The 18600-nt window shown below is 37.5% G+C and overlaps 1 protein-coding gene and 1 pseudogene across 1 annotated transcript; both read left to right on the forward strand.

The window, feature by feature from the left end:
- Positions 1-350: 350 nt before the first annotated feature.
- Positions 351-1286, forward strand: LOC110258408 (olfactory receptor 5D18-like). Its single transcript, XM_021081689.1, has one exon. It carries the CDS (start codon positions 351-353, stop codon positions 1284-1286), a length of 936 nt encoding a protein of 311 aa, XP_020937348.1.
- A 4430-nt stretch (positions 1287-5716) lies between these two features.
- On the forward strand, positions 5717-11043 carry LOC110258410 (annotated as a pseudogene).
- Positions 11044-18600: the final 7557 nt, after the last annotated feature.

The raw sequence follows: 18600 nt of genomic DNA on the forward strand, positions 1-18600 counted from the left end.
GATTCTGCTTTTACAATATTATGAAAGTGTTATTGGAGAATTTCTTTTCAAAAAAACCCAAATCTCTCAATCTCACACTTTTATTTGTAAATATTAAGAATTACCATTGAGAACTAAAAAATTCAATAATTGTATTATTTGACTAAAAATAATTTTAGAATAGTGATCATGTTTTGAAATTTTAGACATTTAGCTCAACTTGCATACAACATAAACAGAGAAAATCTTAAAGAGATATTTTATTTCATTTCCAAGTTTTGGCAAAGAGTAATTAACCGAGTGTCTTATATGATCACACTTCTTAATATTTTTGTTTTTAGCACAAAATCAGATTCTGTCAAATAGAAGCCATGATAGCATCAGAGAGAAATAAATGTGGGGCCACATTCACTCTCCTGGGCTTCTCAGATTACCCAGAATTTCAAGTTCCCCTCTTCTTGATATTTCTGGCCATTTATGGTGTCACAGCTATAGGAAACCTTGGGATGATTGTAATAATCAAAATTAACCCCAAACTGCATACCCCCATGTACTTTTTCCTCAACCACCTCTCCTTTGTGGGTTTCTGCTATTTCTCCATAGTTGCTCCCAAAACAATGATAAACCCACTAGTAGAAGACAGAACCATTTCATTGGTAGGCTGTATAATACGATTATTTTTCTTTTGTACCTTTGTGGTGACTGAATACTTTTTATTAGCTGTGATGGCCTATGACCACTTTGTGGCCATTTGCAACCCTCTGCTCTACACTGTCACCATGTCCCAGAAACTCTGTGTCCTGCTTGTCTTGGGATCATATGCCTGGGGTGTAGCCTGCTCCTTGCTACTCACATGCACTGTTACCAAATTATCATTCTGGGTTTCCAACACAATCAATCACTTCTGTGAATTCTCATTGTTCTTCCTCTCTTGCACTGACTCCTTTCTCAATCATTTGCTGCATTTCATTTTTGCCACTTTTAATGCTGTCAGCCCACCCTTCATTATTCTCATGTCTTACATCTTTATCATTGGCACCATCCTCAAGATGCATTCAGCTACTGGTCACCACAAAGCCTTCTCCACCTGTACCTCCCACCTGACCACCATCACCATCTTCCATGGCACTATCCTCTTCCTCTACTGTGTACCCAACACCAAAATTTCCAGGTACATATTCAAAGTGGCATCTGTGTTTTACACAGTGGTAATTCCCATGTTGAATCCCCTGATCTACAGTCTGAGAAATAAGGATGTCAAGGACACAGTCAGCAAAATAACAGACACTAAATTATTTTCTCATTAAGTATATTATTTTAGTTGAGTTTGTCCTTGATATGTAAACAAAATGTATCTCTTAAGGTTCATTTTAAAATATAATTTTAAAATCAATGCAGAGTTCATGTTATAAAATGGGGAGAAATTGGATTTTGGCTAATAGAGACCAAGCTTGTCTCAGTCTTTTACTTACTGGAAAAAAAATCCACAATCTTTAAAATCTTTAATTTTTCGTCTAAATATTTGAGACAACATAAACTAATATGACTGTGAAGATTAAGAAACAGTATAGACATCATGTGGAATATATTGTGTAAGTTTAAGAAATATTAAATTAATCCACCTTTTTTATGCCTGGAGTAGACCAAGCTCTCAATCAACACATGCATTTCTCTTATAAAATCTCAAATAGTTGTTAAGATAAAACTTAGTCTTTATCCCTTCAAGGGATGGAAATCTATTTTTGAAAATAGGGTGGTGAAGAAATTGACCATTGAATAAAGTAGAATATGCTAAGTATCACAGAGTGTTTAAGAGAAATAAAAGTTCAAATCCCTTCATATAATAAGTATTATGTAAACCTGGTCTGGGATAACAGAGTAGTCAGAGTTTTAGGAGACATATTTCAAAAAGGTTGGAGGTTTTTTTTTTTGGTGGGGGTGGGAGACTAATGAATGGCAAACAAGGAGGAGTGAATATAATACAGAGTCAAATATCCAACAAAATGTTAATTGAGTGAATACTGCCTAACATGAATGTATATGTGTCTGTGTGTGTTTGAGTGTTTGTGTTTTGTATTATGCACCTATGTCACTCAGCAAGAATGAAAGTTGATAAGATAAGATCTATATTCTGAATGTGTTTTTAAAAGAGCTCCAGTGTGGCAACATGACCAGCTAAGACAGACTCCACCAGAGGCTTAAAAATGGTAGATCTAGATCTCAGAATATCTCAAATGCAAAAGAAAGTATGATGTGCTTTCTGCCCAATCTGCATTTCATGTGATTATTCTTTCTGTGAGGACATCAAAAACATTGATAATCCATTGTTTTGTTTATTTTTTTGTTTTTTTTATCCTGACCATCATGTCTGAATACTCTTAACTACAATCCTACTTCAAAAAAGCGCTTGGAGTTGTCCTTCAAGTTGAAAATGACTTGGCTAAGTAACTATATTCAAAATAAAATGAAAAACAGATAGTCAGTAGCATCCAGACCTGCTTAATCTGGCAGATTATAAATACCAGATCTAACATTAATAGCTCACTTTTGCTTGAATAACTTATAAACCCTTTTCTCTACTCAATATATCTAGATAAATTTCCCAAATTTCTACTCTTTAATAAATGAAAACACAGACTATTTGATAGTATTAAAGGTAAATGGCAATAGAAACTGTCAGAAATTGTGCTTTAATAGTTTGAACACACAGATATTTCAGCCAATTTCTCACAAAGATCTTTCGTTTTTTTAGATAATGCACTAAACAAAATTAGATTGCCTTCTGGAGTTCTCCTGTGGCTCAGTGCATTAAGGAACTTGTGTTGTCACCGCCCTGGCTTGGGTCAATTCTGCAGCTCAGGTTCCAAGCCCCAGGAAATGCCTGCATGCTATGAGCATGGCCACACACACACAAACACTCAATTACATTGCCTTCCAATTTTATTGAAGACCAAAATTCTTGAGATAATATCTTTCAATAGGAATTGTCACCCATTGTGTTAGACTACACACGTGGTCCTCATTCTCTAGCCTCAAGGTAGCCAGACCCCCCTCCACTCCTCTCAACAAATGGTGGAATCAGTTTCTCCACTCCTTGAATGTAGGATGCTTTTGTGACTAGCTTTGGTAATAGAAGGCCACTGAAGTAACATTGTGCCACCTTCAAGTCTCTGAGAGGACCTCTGTACTTTTCATAATCTCAGTGTTTTCACAATCATATTCTTTTTCATAATCACAGTCTCAGGAAGGCTGCCATGTGAACAAACAGATAATGAGAAACATAGTGCACACACTTATCACCTGACCTGGCATCTAGCCCACCACTAGAGTTGAGTGTGAGGCCCTTTTATCCACTAACCTGCCAAGTTACTGTCACACACATAGGCAAACCAGCCAAGACCAGATAAGCAGAGCTGCCTTACTGACTCATGTCATAGTAATCCATGAAAAGCAGCTGTTTTTAAATCATATGTCTTGGAGCAATTTGCTATGCAGTCATGAAAACCACTAACTTCCTTAATTTCTGATATTAATACGGTGACCTCCCCAAATCTAATCATATACTAACTAAGCAGAACTGCTAGTCTTCCTCTTACAGGCAACTTGATGAAAATGTGCAATTAAAAAGGTTAGAAATTTTAACATAATGTTGATTTCATTGAATATTGGGATGCAATAGTCAAGTAAAATGATATTATCTTATGTGGTATAAATACAGTTCATCAAAAATTTAGAACTTCATATTTATAAAACTTGATTTATGGATAATGATTATAAAATAATTGAATTAAATATTTATATTTATATTATTTAAAAACATGTCTTGTCTTTAAATATAAGATAAATAAATAAGCAAATTTTCCTGTGTGTATATTGTCCAGATCATATAAAAATCATAGTCAATGATGTTTTTTATAGATGTTCATTATTTTTTCTGTCATGAGACATTCTTTTTATGGGAATGGATATTGTGGCATTAGTTTCAGGGTATACAAAGAAGAATAAAAAATATTTGATAAGCAAATATAATCGTCAATATACTAATATGTCATTTTCAAACATCACTGTATTATATAAAAGACATGTTCAAGGCACATATTTTCCATGAAAAGGAATATATAAACGATAGAAACAAGAAGTCAAGACTTGGTCTTGTAAACTTCAGGCTTCATAGAAGCAATCTGTCAAAATATTCTTATATTTACATTTTGGAAGTTTGCTTTTCTAATTAGAGTGATTCACAGAGTAATATGGAATATGGGAACCCTTTCTTCTGAAAAATGAACAAAGAGGAATATTGAGTTTGCTGGGTTGGAAGGAGAAGCATTCCCCCATCTCAGGAAATTATCAGCTGGATAAGTTTTATGGAAACCTATGTAGGTGGTTGTGAATTTGGAAATATATTACTTGTAAAAAATTACATTGGAGGAATTCTTGAATGTTTGGTGTATCCAAGGACACAAACCATAGACTTGCCTTTGAACACTGTTGATGCAGGGTGTTCTTATATAGTCAGAAAATGTACAGACCTGGGGGAGATACTTTGGGAAAACCCATTAAAAGCCCTCAGCACTGAGCAGGGAGTATGCCACCTGGTATGCTCAGAAGCTCTGCTCTTCCTCACAGGGTCACATCAGTGACACAAATCAATAAGCAACACAAAGGCCCATTATATTTAGTGTGTGACTTTCAAGTTACACCTGTCTATGCCTCAATCACCTCATTTGTAAAGGTACCTAATTATACTTATTTCACATAGTTTTATAGAGATGAATTGTTTTAGTTGTACTCAGAGCAGGGCACATATGAGCTGGTCGGTAAGTGTAAGCAATTACTATTTTCCTCAGCAGAGGATGCTCCTTATCCCCACCACTTTTTTTTTTTTATTTGGTAAAACTCTGGACCTCCAGGAAGGAACTCTGAGTTGTAAGACAGGCAATGTTTCTAAGACCTATTCAGGCATTTCATAACTGCAACATAATCCCTGGTTCACAGAGCAATGCTGGGATGCAGCATGCAATGCTCTACAATTCCTTGTAACCTCTGGAAGTAATCAGGTCCTGCTATGATAACATGTACCAACTTGGGATAGTTTTCCACCTCTTCTTGTATCTTGTAAAAATCATTAATACTTTGAGTCCCAAGATGATGTTGTTTTCTTCATACCTTATTTAGGATCCACAGAGATCAATGATTGGTTTTTGGAAGCTTAAGGAATATGGGCTACAGGTATATAAACATATAAAAATATAAAGCCTGTGAGATTTTCCTTCATAGCATCTTCAGAAACAAGGAAAGCAAAGATTATCAATAGGTTGGTTGAACTACACTCTATTTTGGAGGGAATAATATTTTCTTTGGTCTGGAATATTGTTTGCTTTGTTTTATTTTTCTTATTGGTATAAATCATTATAGCCAATTATAAGAGAAGAAGGAATCATTAAAGGTGGTGGTAGCATTGGATACATTTTTTAAAGTATGTATTTAGATTATATTTAGAGATTATTTTAAGAAATGCAATGGTCTGGGCATTCCTTTTGGAAGGTTATTTTCCCTTTTTGTACTAAGAAACAATCTCAATGGGAAATGGAGACAATTTTATCTCAGGAGGAAATACCTTGTAACAGCTATTAGTGTAAGAGAGGAAAGAGTATAAACTTGAATGTTTGATTTCTCTCTCCTTCCCACTTCCTCCTCTCTCACTTTAATGCTGTACATTAAGCCTGATATAGACAGCATGAAGATTTTCCTGAAAATCACTCTGATGCTGAGGGTGGGAATGAGGGGTCCCCAGGACTGTTATGAAGGGGTACAGACTTTGGAATCACCTCTGAATCAGACAGGTAGGGATTACTTAGACCTTGTGCCAAAGAGACTATGGATGTATCTCCATACCAGGTTTCTTATCCTTGATATTGTTGACATCTTGGGCCAGGTCATATTTTTGTGTTTGCATGTGCTGTAAGTATGTGTGCAGGGTTGGTTGGGGAGGGGCACTATCCTGTGCCTTCTAGAGTGTTTATCAGTGTCCTGTTCTCTACCTATTGGATGTTGGTAGTAACCCTCCCTACAGTGACCACCCACTATGTCTCCAAATATTTCTGAAAGTCTAATAGGTATCAAAAACACTCCTGGTTAAGAATCACTGACCTATAAGTAATGAGCAGCCTGTTGATTTAAAAACAGGAAAGGTACTCAAAATAATGTACTACTTTCCTCATAGAAAGACAAATTCCTCACTTTTACTAGCCTTGGAAGAAAAATCAGTGATTTCTTAGTTCACATATCCTTTACTCTGAAATTATTTGAAATATGAGGGAAAAACCCAGATGTGTTCAGTTTTATGACAGATTCCCTTTATTCCAGGAATAACCAACTGGTACCTCTAAAGAATTTTATTGTTGCTAAGGGTCAGGTGAGAGAATAAATGAGCATATTTACTATCTGTGGCATTTTCAATACAGCAAAGGCTTTGAATGTACCCCACCTTTAGTAAAAAAAAAAAAAAAAACACTCCATATCACTTACATTTTGTGAGAATTCAGACAAGTTTCTGCATTGTTTTCTTTAAAGTAATTGAAATGAAATATTTATGTTGCTTGTGTGTTTTGAGACTGAAGTGTGCAACTTATGACAGATAAATAACATCCTATATCTGCAATCTGTCATTATTTTTTTCACTTATTGTATCCTAGTCTTTTCTCAGGTCATTAAATATTATTTAGCAAGCTGCATAGTTTTCCATGACGTATGTGTACCATAACTCTGAACCTTTTGCTTGACTCATTATTTCTAAGTTTTGCAATCATAAATACTGGGGAAATGAGTAACAATTTCTGGAACAATGACCAACATTCTATAGCACAATTTCTAAAATCATTATGCCACTTTTATGGAAAAGATACTACCATAGAGTACAAAAACACATCTCTCTATCTAAAATATATTGATAAAAATAAACTTTTATGGATTAACAAACTTTGTATCAATTCAGCAGGAAAAAAAAGAACATTCCTTTGTAGTTTATTTAAAAAAAACCCAGTATAAACACTGCCATGAAAAAGATATTTACATTTCCTTTTAAAATGGCTTATTAAATAATATTGGATGCCTTTATAATGGTTCAATTACAAATTCTAATTGTGTGGAATTTGTTTAAGGAATCATATACATATATGGCCTTTATTATGTTGAGGTAGGTTCCCGCTATGCCCACTTTCTGAAGGGTTTTTTATCAGAAATGGGTGTTGGATTTTGTCAAAGGCTTTTTCTGTGTCTATTGAGAGGATCATGTGGTTTTTATTCTTCAGATTGTTAATGTGGTGTATCACACTGATTGATTTGCGGATAGTGAAGAACACTTGCACCCCTGGGATAAATCCCACTTGATCATGATGTAAAATCCTTTTAATGTATTGTTGGATGTGGTTTGTTGAGGATTTTTGCATCATATGTTCATCAGTGAAATTGGCCTGTAGTTTTCTTTTTTTTTTTTTTTTCGTGGTATCGTTGTCTGGTTTTGGTATTAGGGTGATGGCCTCAGAATGAGTCTGGGAGTATCCATTCCTCTGCAAATTTTTGAAATAATTTCACAAGGATAGGTATTAGCTCTTCTCTAAATGTTTAATGGAATTTGCCTGTGAAGCCATCTTGTCCTGGACTTTGGTTCGTTGGAAGTTTTTAAATCACATTTTCAATTTCAGTTTTTGTGATTGGTCAGTTCAATTTTTCTATTTCATCTTGGTTTAGTCTTGGAAGATGGTGCCTTTCTAAGAATTTGTCCATTTCTTCTAGGTTTTCCATTTTATTCACATATAAGCTAACATCATTCTCAATGGTGAACAGCTGAAATAATTCCTGCTAAGATCAGGTACAAGACAAGGATATCTGCTCTAGCCACTACTCTTCAACATAGTTTTGGAAGTCCTAACCACAACAGTCAGAGAAGTAAAAGAGATAAAGTGAATCAAAACTGGAAAGGAAGAATCAAAACTATCACTATTTGCAGATGACATGACACTATACCTAGAGAATCCTAAAGACTACCAGAAAACTGTTAGAGTTCATCCATTAATTTGGCAGTCACAGGATACAAAATTAAATGGCATATCTATATACTAACAATGAAAGTTCAGAATGGAAATTAGGGAAGCAATCCCATTAATCATGACATCCAAAAGAATAAAATACCTAGGTGTAAACCTACCTAAAGAGGCAAAAGACCTGTACTCTGAAAGCTATAAGAAACTGATGAAAGAAATCAAAGATGACACAAACAGATGGAAAGACATACCATGCTCTTGGCTTGGAAGAGTCCATATGATCAAAATGACTATACGAACCAAGGCAATCTACAGATTCAATGCAATCCCTATCAAATTACCAAGGACATTTTTCACTGAACTTAAACAAAAGATTTTAAAGTTTGTTTGGAAGCACAAGAGACCCAGACTATCCAAAGACATCCTGAAAAAGAAAAATGTAGCTGGTAGAATCAGGCTCCTTGACTTCAGACTATACTACAAAGCAACAATCATCAAAACTCTATGGTACTGGCACAAAGACAGAAATATAGATCAGTGGAACAGGATAGAAAGCCCAGAATTGAACCCACACACCTACAGCAAACTAATCTATGACAAAGGAGGCAAGAATATACAATGGAGAAAAGATAGCCTGTTCAAGAATTGGTGCTTGGAAAACTGGACAGCCACACATAAAAGAATGAAATTAGAACACTCCTTAACACAGTAGACAAAAATAAACTCCAAATGGGTTAAAAACCTAAATATAAGACCAGATTAGAGGAAAACGTAGGCCAAACACTCTCTGACATAAATGACAGCAACATCTTCTCAGTTCCACTTCTTAGAGTAATGACAGTAAAAACAGAAATGAACAAGTGGTGCCTAATTAAATTTAAAAGTTTCTGCACAGCAAAGCAATCTCTAAACAAAATGAAAAGACAACCCACAGAATGGGAGAAAATCTTTGCAAATGAATTGACTGACAAGGGATTAATCTCCAAAATTTACAAACACCTTCTACAGCTTAATACCAAAAAACAACAACCCCATTAAAAAATGGGCAGAAGATCTAAACAGCCAGTTGTCCAAAGAAGACATACAGATGGCCAAAAAACACATGAAAAGATGTTAAACATCACTCATTATTAGAGAAATTCCAATCAAATCCCCGATGAGGTATCACCTTACACCAGCCAGAATGGCCATCACCAAAATTCTACTTACAATTAAGTGCTGGAGAGGGTGTGGAGGAAAAGTAACCCCATTACACTGTTAGTGGGATTGTAAATTGGTGCAACCACTATGGAACACAATATTGAGATTCCTCAAAAAACTAAAAATAGATCTACCATTTGGTCCAGCAATCCCACTCCTGGGAATCTATCCAGAGAAAACCATGACTCACAAAGACACATGTACTCCAATGTTCATTGAAGCACTCTTTGCATAAGCCAAGACATGGAAACAACATAAATGTCCATCAAAAGAGGAGTGGATCAAGAAGAGGTGGTGCATATACATAATGGAATATTACTCAGCCGTTAAAATGAATGAAATACTGGAATTTTTAGCAACATGGATGGACCTAGAAATTATCATGCTAAATGAAGTCAGTCATCCAATGAGATATTAACACCGAATGCTTTCACTGACATGTGGAATCTGAAAAAAGGACAGAATGAAATTCTGTGTAGAACAGATAGTGACTCACAGACTTTGAAAAGTTGTGGTTTCCAAAGGAGACAATTCAGGGTGTGGGGGGATGCACTGGGGTTGTGGGATGGAAATCCTCTAAAATTGGATTTTGATGCACAATGAACAACTATAAATGTAATAAATTCATTGAGTAATAAAAAAGAATCATATATACTCTTAACAGTGGTGAATGCTTTTGTATGGTTTGTGAATTAAACTGTGAACACTATGCCTATATGTGCCACAATGTCCGAAACTTTCCTAAACTTCACAAAACAATGTCCTGTTTCTATTCTGAAAAAAAATTTAACTATCCTACTTAATTCTCAAATATTTTTAGGACAGTGTCAAAACTGAGTTTGGAATGGTATAATGGAGAATATCTATTAACATTTTTTCAGCCTCAATAAATTTGGTCATAGACAAGGATAATTGCACTTCTGTCACAGAATTCATTCTCCTTCGATTCTTAGATGCCCCTCTATTAGGAGGCTTCTTCTTCCTGGTGTTTCTTGTCACCTACAGAATCACAATCTTGGGCAACCTGGGCATGATTGGGCTGATTCAGGTCGTCCATCAACTCCACACCCCCATGTACTTTTTCCTCAGCCACTTTTCCTTTGTGGATTTCTGTTACTCCATGATCATTGTTCCCAAGATGCTAGCTAACATCATAAATGGCTTAGACAAAGCCATTTCCTTCCTGAGGTGTGTTGTACAAATTTACTTGTTTTGCACATGTATGGTAACTGAGGTCCTCCTACTGGCTGCAGTGGCCTATGACTGCTTCTTGGCCATCTCTAACCCACTGTTATACATGTCCACCATGTCCCAAAATGTCTATGTGGAGCTGGTGTCTTGTTGCTACCTTTGTGGGACTGTGTGTTCTCTGATTCATGTGTGTTTAGCTCTTAAGATTCCTTACTACAGATCAAATGTGATCAATCACTTCTTTTGTGATATGCTCCCTCATTTCTTGCTTGTTAAGAGGTCACTATGAATTAATTGTGGCCATGTTCAATGAGATCATATCCAGTGTGATCATCCTCACCTCCTATTTGTTCATTCTCATCACCATGCTGAGGATGCACTATGCAGGAGGAATACCCAAAGCCTTTTCTGCCTGTGCCTCCCACCTCACAACCATCATTGTCTTTCATGGAACAATCATTTTCATTTATTGCCAGCCCCATTATGTCAAAAACAGTATGGCCATAGACAAAGTGGCCACCTTGTTCTACACCATAGTGATTCCCATGCTGTCCCCCTGATCTACAGTCTGAGGAACAAGGACATGAAAGAAGCTCTCAGAAAAGTGGTGAACCCCAAAAGATTTTCATAGAGATCATATTTTTTTTAGCAGGATTCTCATTCCCAAAGTGGAGGCTGATGAAAAGTGAATTGATGGACTGTAGTGTTTGGAGTGGAGGGACATTTATGATGTTGATAGTAGTGTGTAATTTGATTCACTTATTTTTGTTCCTCAACTATTCACAAGTTTAGAATTGAACATATTTCAAAATTCATATTCTAATTCTTCACTTATATTTGATCTAAAATGCTTTAAATGGATATGGTTACTGGACTGTTTAGACACACACATTTATTTTACTGTAAAAGCTTCAGCAGCTTAATGAAGATCTAACAATAATCACATTTATTCTAATATCTATTATGGGGACTGAAAGTCATTTGAAAACTCAATACCTGTTATTTTATAGTGAAGAACACACCTTTTATCAATTTATGGACATAATGAGAATCTCACATGTCTATATATCCTGTTTATTGTTTATTTATTGCTTCCTTTATCATTTTGTTGTTGTCATTGCTGAGTCCAGTGTTTTTGGAACTTCGTATTTCATCACCTCTGAAAAATGGAGACATTTAGTAATAATATCATAGAAATTTTAGGGAAATTAAACAACAGTTCAAGTGCATTTAATTTAGAATAATCTCTGAAACAAATTAGTGTGTATGCAAGTGTATTGTATATGTGTTTGTGTATGTACCTGTGTATGTGCACAGGCATACCATGTTTTATTCCACTTTGTTTTATTGTGCAAGAAGGCTATCAGCAATATTTTTCCAACAGCATTTTGTCACTTGTGTTTCTTTGTCACACATTGGTAACTTTTGAAATATTTCAAACATTTTCATTATTGTATATGTTGTGGTGATATGAGATCAGTGATATTTGATGTTGCTGTTGCAAAATGATTATGACACACTGAAGGTTTATATGGTGGTTAGCATTTTTAGCAATAAATTATTTTTCTACTAAGCTTTGTACACTTTTTAGACATAATGCTGTTGCACACCAAAATTTTTGTTGCCTTTATTAATGATATTCACTTTATTATGGTGATCCCACACACTATCATAGATTCTGTATATTTGCTTTATTTCAATACACCGCACACATGGTATCTCCTAGGTATGTCTGGAGTTCCCGTCATGGCGCAGTGGTTAATGAATCTGACTAGGAACCATGAGGTTGCGGGTTCGGTCCCTGCTCTTGCTCAGTGGGTCAAGGTTCCGGCGTTGCTGTGAGCTGTGGTGTAGGTCGCAGACGAGGCTCAGATCCTGCATTGCTGTGGCTCTGGTGTAGGCTGGCGGCTGCAGCTCCGATTCGACCCCTAGCCTGGGAACCTCCATATGCCACAGGAGCAGCCCAAGAAAATGGCAAAAAAAAAAAAAAAAAAGAAAAAAAAAGGTATCTGGGAAATTCAGTTTGCAAGTCCCAGGAGCAGAAGAACAGCCTAAAGGATAGAAGTGTTACAAGTCTACAAACAAGGCCTTCTAGGTACTTGCACTTTACTGTACAAAGATTTTTTTTTTTATTAAATCTGTTCTCAAATTCCTTACAACAGATTATTATCTCTCTAAAACTAAACACTCAAGTACACATCAAGCACCTTCAGGCTTCATTTCATTATATTAATTATAGACAGACTTCATTCTTTGTAACATTTTTAAACCAAACGTGACAGAGTGTAGTGGTCACACTTTAAGATCTATCTAAGTTTCTAAGTATGGTTCCATGGTGTGTGGTAAATATAATAATTTCCATTCATTTCCTAATTAAGAATCTTTATATTTTCCTTGGTGGCTCTTAGTCTTAGTAGCTAAGAGGAGCCTTTCCTGGGTAGCTTTCTCCAAAAGAAATTTTAATCATCAAATATAAACTCCCTTAGCATTTTGTGACTTTGATTATCAGAATTGGGAAATGTGGTTCAGAATTTGGGAAGTGGTGAGTGAAAGGCATAAATCATTGAGCCATGGAATGTAGATAGAGCATTAAACTTTATTTCTATGTTTTATTTCTTGGGTCAAATAAAATGATATAATCAAAGTACATATATCTTCAAGAAAAAGTATATGAGAAACATTTCTCTATAATAGTATATTTTATATATAATAAGACTTCAGAAAACATCCTGGAGTTCCCTTCGTGGCGCAGTGGTTAACGAATCCGACTAGGAACCATGAGGTTGCGGGTTCGGTCCCTGCCCTTGCTCAGTGGGTTAAGGATCTGGCGTTGCCGTGAGCTGTGGTGTAGGTTGCAGACGCGGCTCGGATCCCACGTTGCTGTGGCTCTGGCGTAGGCTGGTGGCTACAGCTCCGATTCAACCCCTAGCCTGGGAATCTCCATATGCCACAGGAGCGGCCCCAGAAATAGCAAAAAGACAAAAAAAAAAAAAAAAAAGAAAACATCCTAATGCTGATTTTTGTCAAAGGGTATATTTATTTTATGTGTCAAACTAAAAATTAGAAACAAACAGAGAAAAGAAAACAGCAAGAGAAAGGAAGAATTCCTCATGTTCAATGATTTTTAATTTTTTCTGTTGTAGTGGGGAAGGGAAGGGTTCTCCCTGAACGAAGGGAAGGCAACATGCAACACCAGCATCTGTGTGCACATGAGCAGTTCTGCAATAATGTAGCATAACATGTATCCATGAGTGCAAACATATATATAACTGCTCGAAATTTATAGAACACTTTATAAGGGAGACAAAGGAATTTATGTGTAGTGGGAAAACTAATGGGGTATATAAGGTGATGCCCCACTGCTTTCAGGGCTTAGCTTTCGGATATGAATCTATTAAACCAGTGCTGGCACAAATAAATACTGTTTCCTGACAAAAAGACCTCAGTGTCTTGTCTTACTATATGAGAATCTTGCAACATTTCTGGGGGCTCATCCAGGATTTGGAGATGGTGATGGTGATTTCACCTCCCTTGTTGCCAGGATGCAACTTCTGGGGTGCCAGGAGAGGTGACTTCACCTAGTGCCAGTGGACAAATTGATCTGTAGGTGACTACCACTCCTGGCATGTCAGGGCAAGGACTCCAGGAGCACAAAAGAACCCAGCGATGCCCAGGAACCATCCAAGGAAGCACCACCCATCAGACTGGTAAGAACCCAGGTTCAATTTGGTGGCCTGCCCCTAAGAGGCAGAAGGAAAGCCTAATCACCTGCCAGAGTTGCCCTAGTAGTTTCACAGGAGTTCTCATAGAGGAGACAGGAGATGAAACCACAATTCTAAGGCACTGGGAGGTGGGTTAGAGACATTGTATGAATGTGAGAAAATGAGACAGATTAAGCAGTTGATTACTATTTCCCTTTCTTTTGTTAAACAAACTGTATCATGAAACATATGTGCACTGGGACCAGCTCTTGCCAGTAGTCTTGCTAGAAATTATGTCCAGCCCTACTAAACAGACTGGGTTTTCTCTTTACAAAATCCTCTGTGGACCCCCCCCCCCATTAGGGGGGACTTAAAGAAACTAGGGAACCTCACTATGAGGCAGCAGATGCAGACACTAAGTTCCACCCTGTCCACCCTCCATCAATGGGTTAGGGAACTATTACCTGTAAGCCTAATCACAGACCCCCAGCCCTTCAAACCAGGGGATGCTATATGGGTAAAAGAGTGGAATGTCCAGCCATTAAAACCTCCTTGGAGGGGCCCATTTACTGTCATTTTATCCACCCTTACTGCAGTAAAGGTGACAGAAGTGGCTCCTTGGAATCTGCAGCAGAGTAAAGCCAGCAGCATGAGACTGGGGGTATATCCCTGATCCCTCAACACCATGCAAGTTGACCATTTGAAAGAAACAAGCTGCAGCTTCAGGGATCTTTGAGGATTACAGCCCTGCTCTAGTTACTCTGGAGGCCGACTAGCCTATGCATAGCAGAAGCTTAAGGGATCTGTCACTAAATGGGACAAATAGACTGTTTCTATTCCTCATTTTCGTCCCCTTATTTTGATGCACTGCTCCCCATTGTACCTGTCTGTTGTTGTGATCATTGTTCTAATCTTTGCCATAGGGCTAGAAGAGAATGCTCCAGCCAATTGGAAATGTGGTAAAAGGTTCCTGTGTGTGTTCTGCTTCATCTTCTGTGTAGAATGATTTGTTGTTATTAGTTGCTTCTGGTCTGGGTCTCTTTTGCTCCCCTTGTAGACTCAAATTCCACTGCTTGTGATAAGTGTATGGAAAAGATTTGGTATCAGAGAAAAGGTTGGATCATCCTTCACCTCTTATATCTACCAGAAAGCTGCTTGTTATCAAGGTACCACTCCCACCCTTTGCACATATAATGGTAAAATATATTGGATGGGATGGACAAAAAGAAAATACCTAGAGGGGCACACTTGCCAGGAACCAAAGAGAAGGGGAACAGGGGCTTGTGCCTATTGGACATATAAAGACACTGGGACATATTCAATGGAGGGGAAGCTCAGGACCATGCCCCAGGCCAGCTAACCAGAGAAACTATGCAAAGGATAAAACAACAGGCAGGACCAAGACCCCCACAATTGGGGTCCATCCCAGTCTATGACCAACTCAGGAAAGACCTGGGTCCAGAACTGGACTTCCCCACCCTAGGGAAGAGCCTTTACATTGGCCTCACTAAAAGTATTGCCCGTGAGTTCAATGTCACTAACTGTTGGATCTATGGAGGGGCCCTTATGAGTGAAAAATGGCCTTGGAGGGGGACCAACATAAATGCACTCAATTTACTTCAATGAAATCATTCCACAATAGAGAGAAAAATCAAACAGCTCCAAAGTTGTGTCTTGGCCTAAGAGGTAATTGGAAAAGAGTGCATTAGTAGAACAGGTCCCAATTATGCACAATGGGTAGGATAAACTCCATACAGAAGAAGCTCTTCTTAAGTCTATACCAGTTTTGAGTGGTGGCCAAACACTCCTATCTGACATTGGGCCCTGGCCTCAATGCTTAACACCTCCAAGTGCCAATCCTCTCCCTATCAGGCCATAGTCAACCATACTATACATACTGTACCAAAACAATTCATTCAGTGGCATATCTGAAATTGGGACAACTTCACTCTTGGTGATCCTGAACACTAGAGGGCACCTGATGAACTGTTTTGGATATATGGAAAAAGAATATATGCAAAACTCTCTACTTGATAGAAGGGGAGTTACACAATTGCAATAATTCAACCAGGATATTTCCTCCTATCTAACAAGGAGGGAAAAAAAACTAGGGGTTCCCCTTTATCAGAACCTAAAGGTTAGAATCAAAAGAAGTCCTATGATAGGAGGACAACAAAGATGGGAGGACATTTGTGGCCATCCCAGAGAATTATTGAGACATATGCTCCAGCCACTTTGGTACAAGATGTGAGCTGGGGCTATTGAACACCTATATATATGCTCAATTGATTTATCAGGTTACAGAGAGTACTGGAAATTATTACTAACAAAACAGCCATGGCCCTGGATTTCATGGCAAAACAACAATCACAAATGCATGCATCTATTTACCAATGCTGCCTAGCCTTAGATTACCTATCAACAGAAGAAGGAAAAAGTATGTGGAAAATTTAATTAACTCAACTACTGCCTCCAAATAGACAACAATGGCCAGGCCATAACTGACATAGCCACAAACATCAGAAAAGTGGCTTATATCCCAGTACAGACTTGGAAGTGCTGAAACTCCAGAGAGCTATTCAGGGGATGGTTTTCAACCATTGGGGGATTCAAAACCCTCATGCGTGTCATGCTCATGATCTTGGGAGGCTTCCTGATTTACCCTGTCTGGCTCCTCTAGTTATAAGTTCTGTATCTGACCTCATTGATGCCATAGTCAAAGAAAAAAACATGGCTACACATGATGATGCTATGGAAATATAAACCCCTAGATCAAAATGATGCTCTTTGACCCTGGTAAGGGGATCAGAGCATCAAAGGGAGGAATATAGTGGGGAGGGGGAAGGGCCTTCCCAGAACACAGGGAAGATAGCATGCAATACCAGTATCTGTGCATGCATGTGTAGTTCTGCAACAATGTAGCTTAACCTGTATCCATGAGGACAGGCATATCTGTAACTGTCTACCCAAAATTTATAGAGTAACTCATAAAAGGGACAAAGGAATTTAGATGTAGTGGGAAACCTAAAGGAGTATATAAGGTGACACCCAACTGCCTTGGGGGCTCAGCATTTGGATATTAATCTGCTGAGCCAGTGCTGGCACAAATAAACACTACTTCCTGGATATAAGCCTTGGTGTCCTGTTTCTCTGTGCAGAAGTCCTACAACATTGTCTGTATTACACACAACTACAGATCATGGAGCCTGGCACTTGCAAGGGCAATCAGAGATTCCAGACACTTGCACCTACCACAATGGACACAATGAATGAGGGGCTAATGCCTTAGGTTCCCAAATTATTCCTAGAAAGGCCTCATGAAAAAATAAAGAGGTATAACAAAGTTAAGCACCTAACACAAAGAAAGCTATTAAGTGCTTATTCAAAGAAGTCTCCTGAAATGGAGTAATTGTATTTCCTAAAATGCTATGGCCAGTTAAGTATAGTGCATAACTTCTTTCATCTTACTCTACTCCTGTTCCTGTCCTCCTTAATCCTTCTTTTCTGATATTGCATCTTTTGATCATGTTAAAACTTTGTAAACATAAAAATGACAAGCTAAAGACAGTTGGTTGCCAAGTTGTGGGGAGTTCTGAATGCCAGAGAGACTCCGTGACAGCACTAAAGGACACTCCCATCTCCTGCAGCTGTGGGGCTGAGTTTGCCAAAAATTATGTTTAGAACCTAATCACGAGGGTGAGAGCACTGAAAGTGAGAGAAAATTTCCAGGCACAATAACCTCCTCTGTCTATGTCAACTGGGACCTGTAGGTTGCTGAAACACGCAATGGCAATGATCAAAATCATCTGATTCATAAATTTCCTTGAATGCTAACTGGCAAAAATGGCTCCTTTGGCCTTTGAAAAAGAAAATAGATATCTTTTGTCAGGGAAAGCATAAAACAAGAATTTTTCTTTTTTCCTCTATCTCCAAAAATACCACTTTCTATAGGGCAAAACCAGGGCAGTATTAACTGAAGCCCAGGCAGAAAAGTTCAATCCTGCTCCAGAAAGACATATTGCACACCAAAGGAATTGTAGGATCTGGCTAATATTTAAAGAACTCAGGTTGCATGTGTGAGACTGTAGCTTGATGGTGTTGGGCAAGAGGAGTAGATGGTATATAAAATTACATGGAAGGATTTACTGAGTTATTCAACCACAGTTCAAAATTCAATGTAGTGACAAAATATCTTGAGCAATTCTAATTGTGGGGAAAAGTGAACACTGCTTAAGACGTGGAAATATTATAAAATAGATAAAAAATTTCCCTCACAGACCTTACATGGTATAGAAAGAGAAATAAAAATAATTATATGTGTAAGAAATAAGTGCATAATATTGTTATAAGGGTATAAGAATTATAACATTAGTCTAGGGTCAGGTACACTGAGAGTGATGAGTAAGGCTTGAAATTTCAAATGAGGTTTTCAAGGCATTACTCTATGTGAAGCTAACATTGAGGAAAATCTTGAAGGCAGTGAAGGA

Source organism: Sus scrofa, unplaced genomic scaffold, assembly GCF_000003025.6.
Source record: "Sus scrofa isolate TJ Tabasco breed Duroc unplaced genomic scaffold, Sscrofa11.1 Contig2026, whole genome shotgun sequence".
Classification (NCBI taxonomy): domain Eukaryota; kingdom Metazoa; phylum Chordata; class Mammalia; order Artiodactyla; family Suidae; genus Sus; species Sus scrofa.

What these genes read in the sequence shown, in the direction of transcription:
- LOC110258408 (XM_021081689.1), top strand. Translation starts at nt 351, where the DNA reads ATGATAGCATCAGAGAGAAATAAATGTGGGGCCACATTCACTCTCCTG.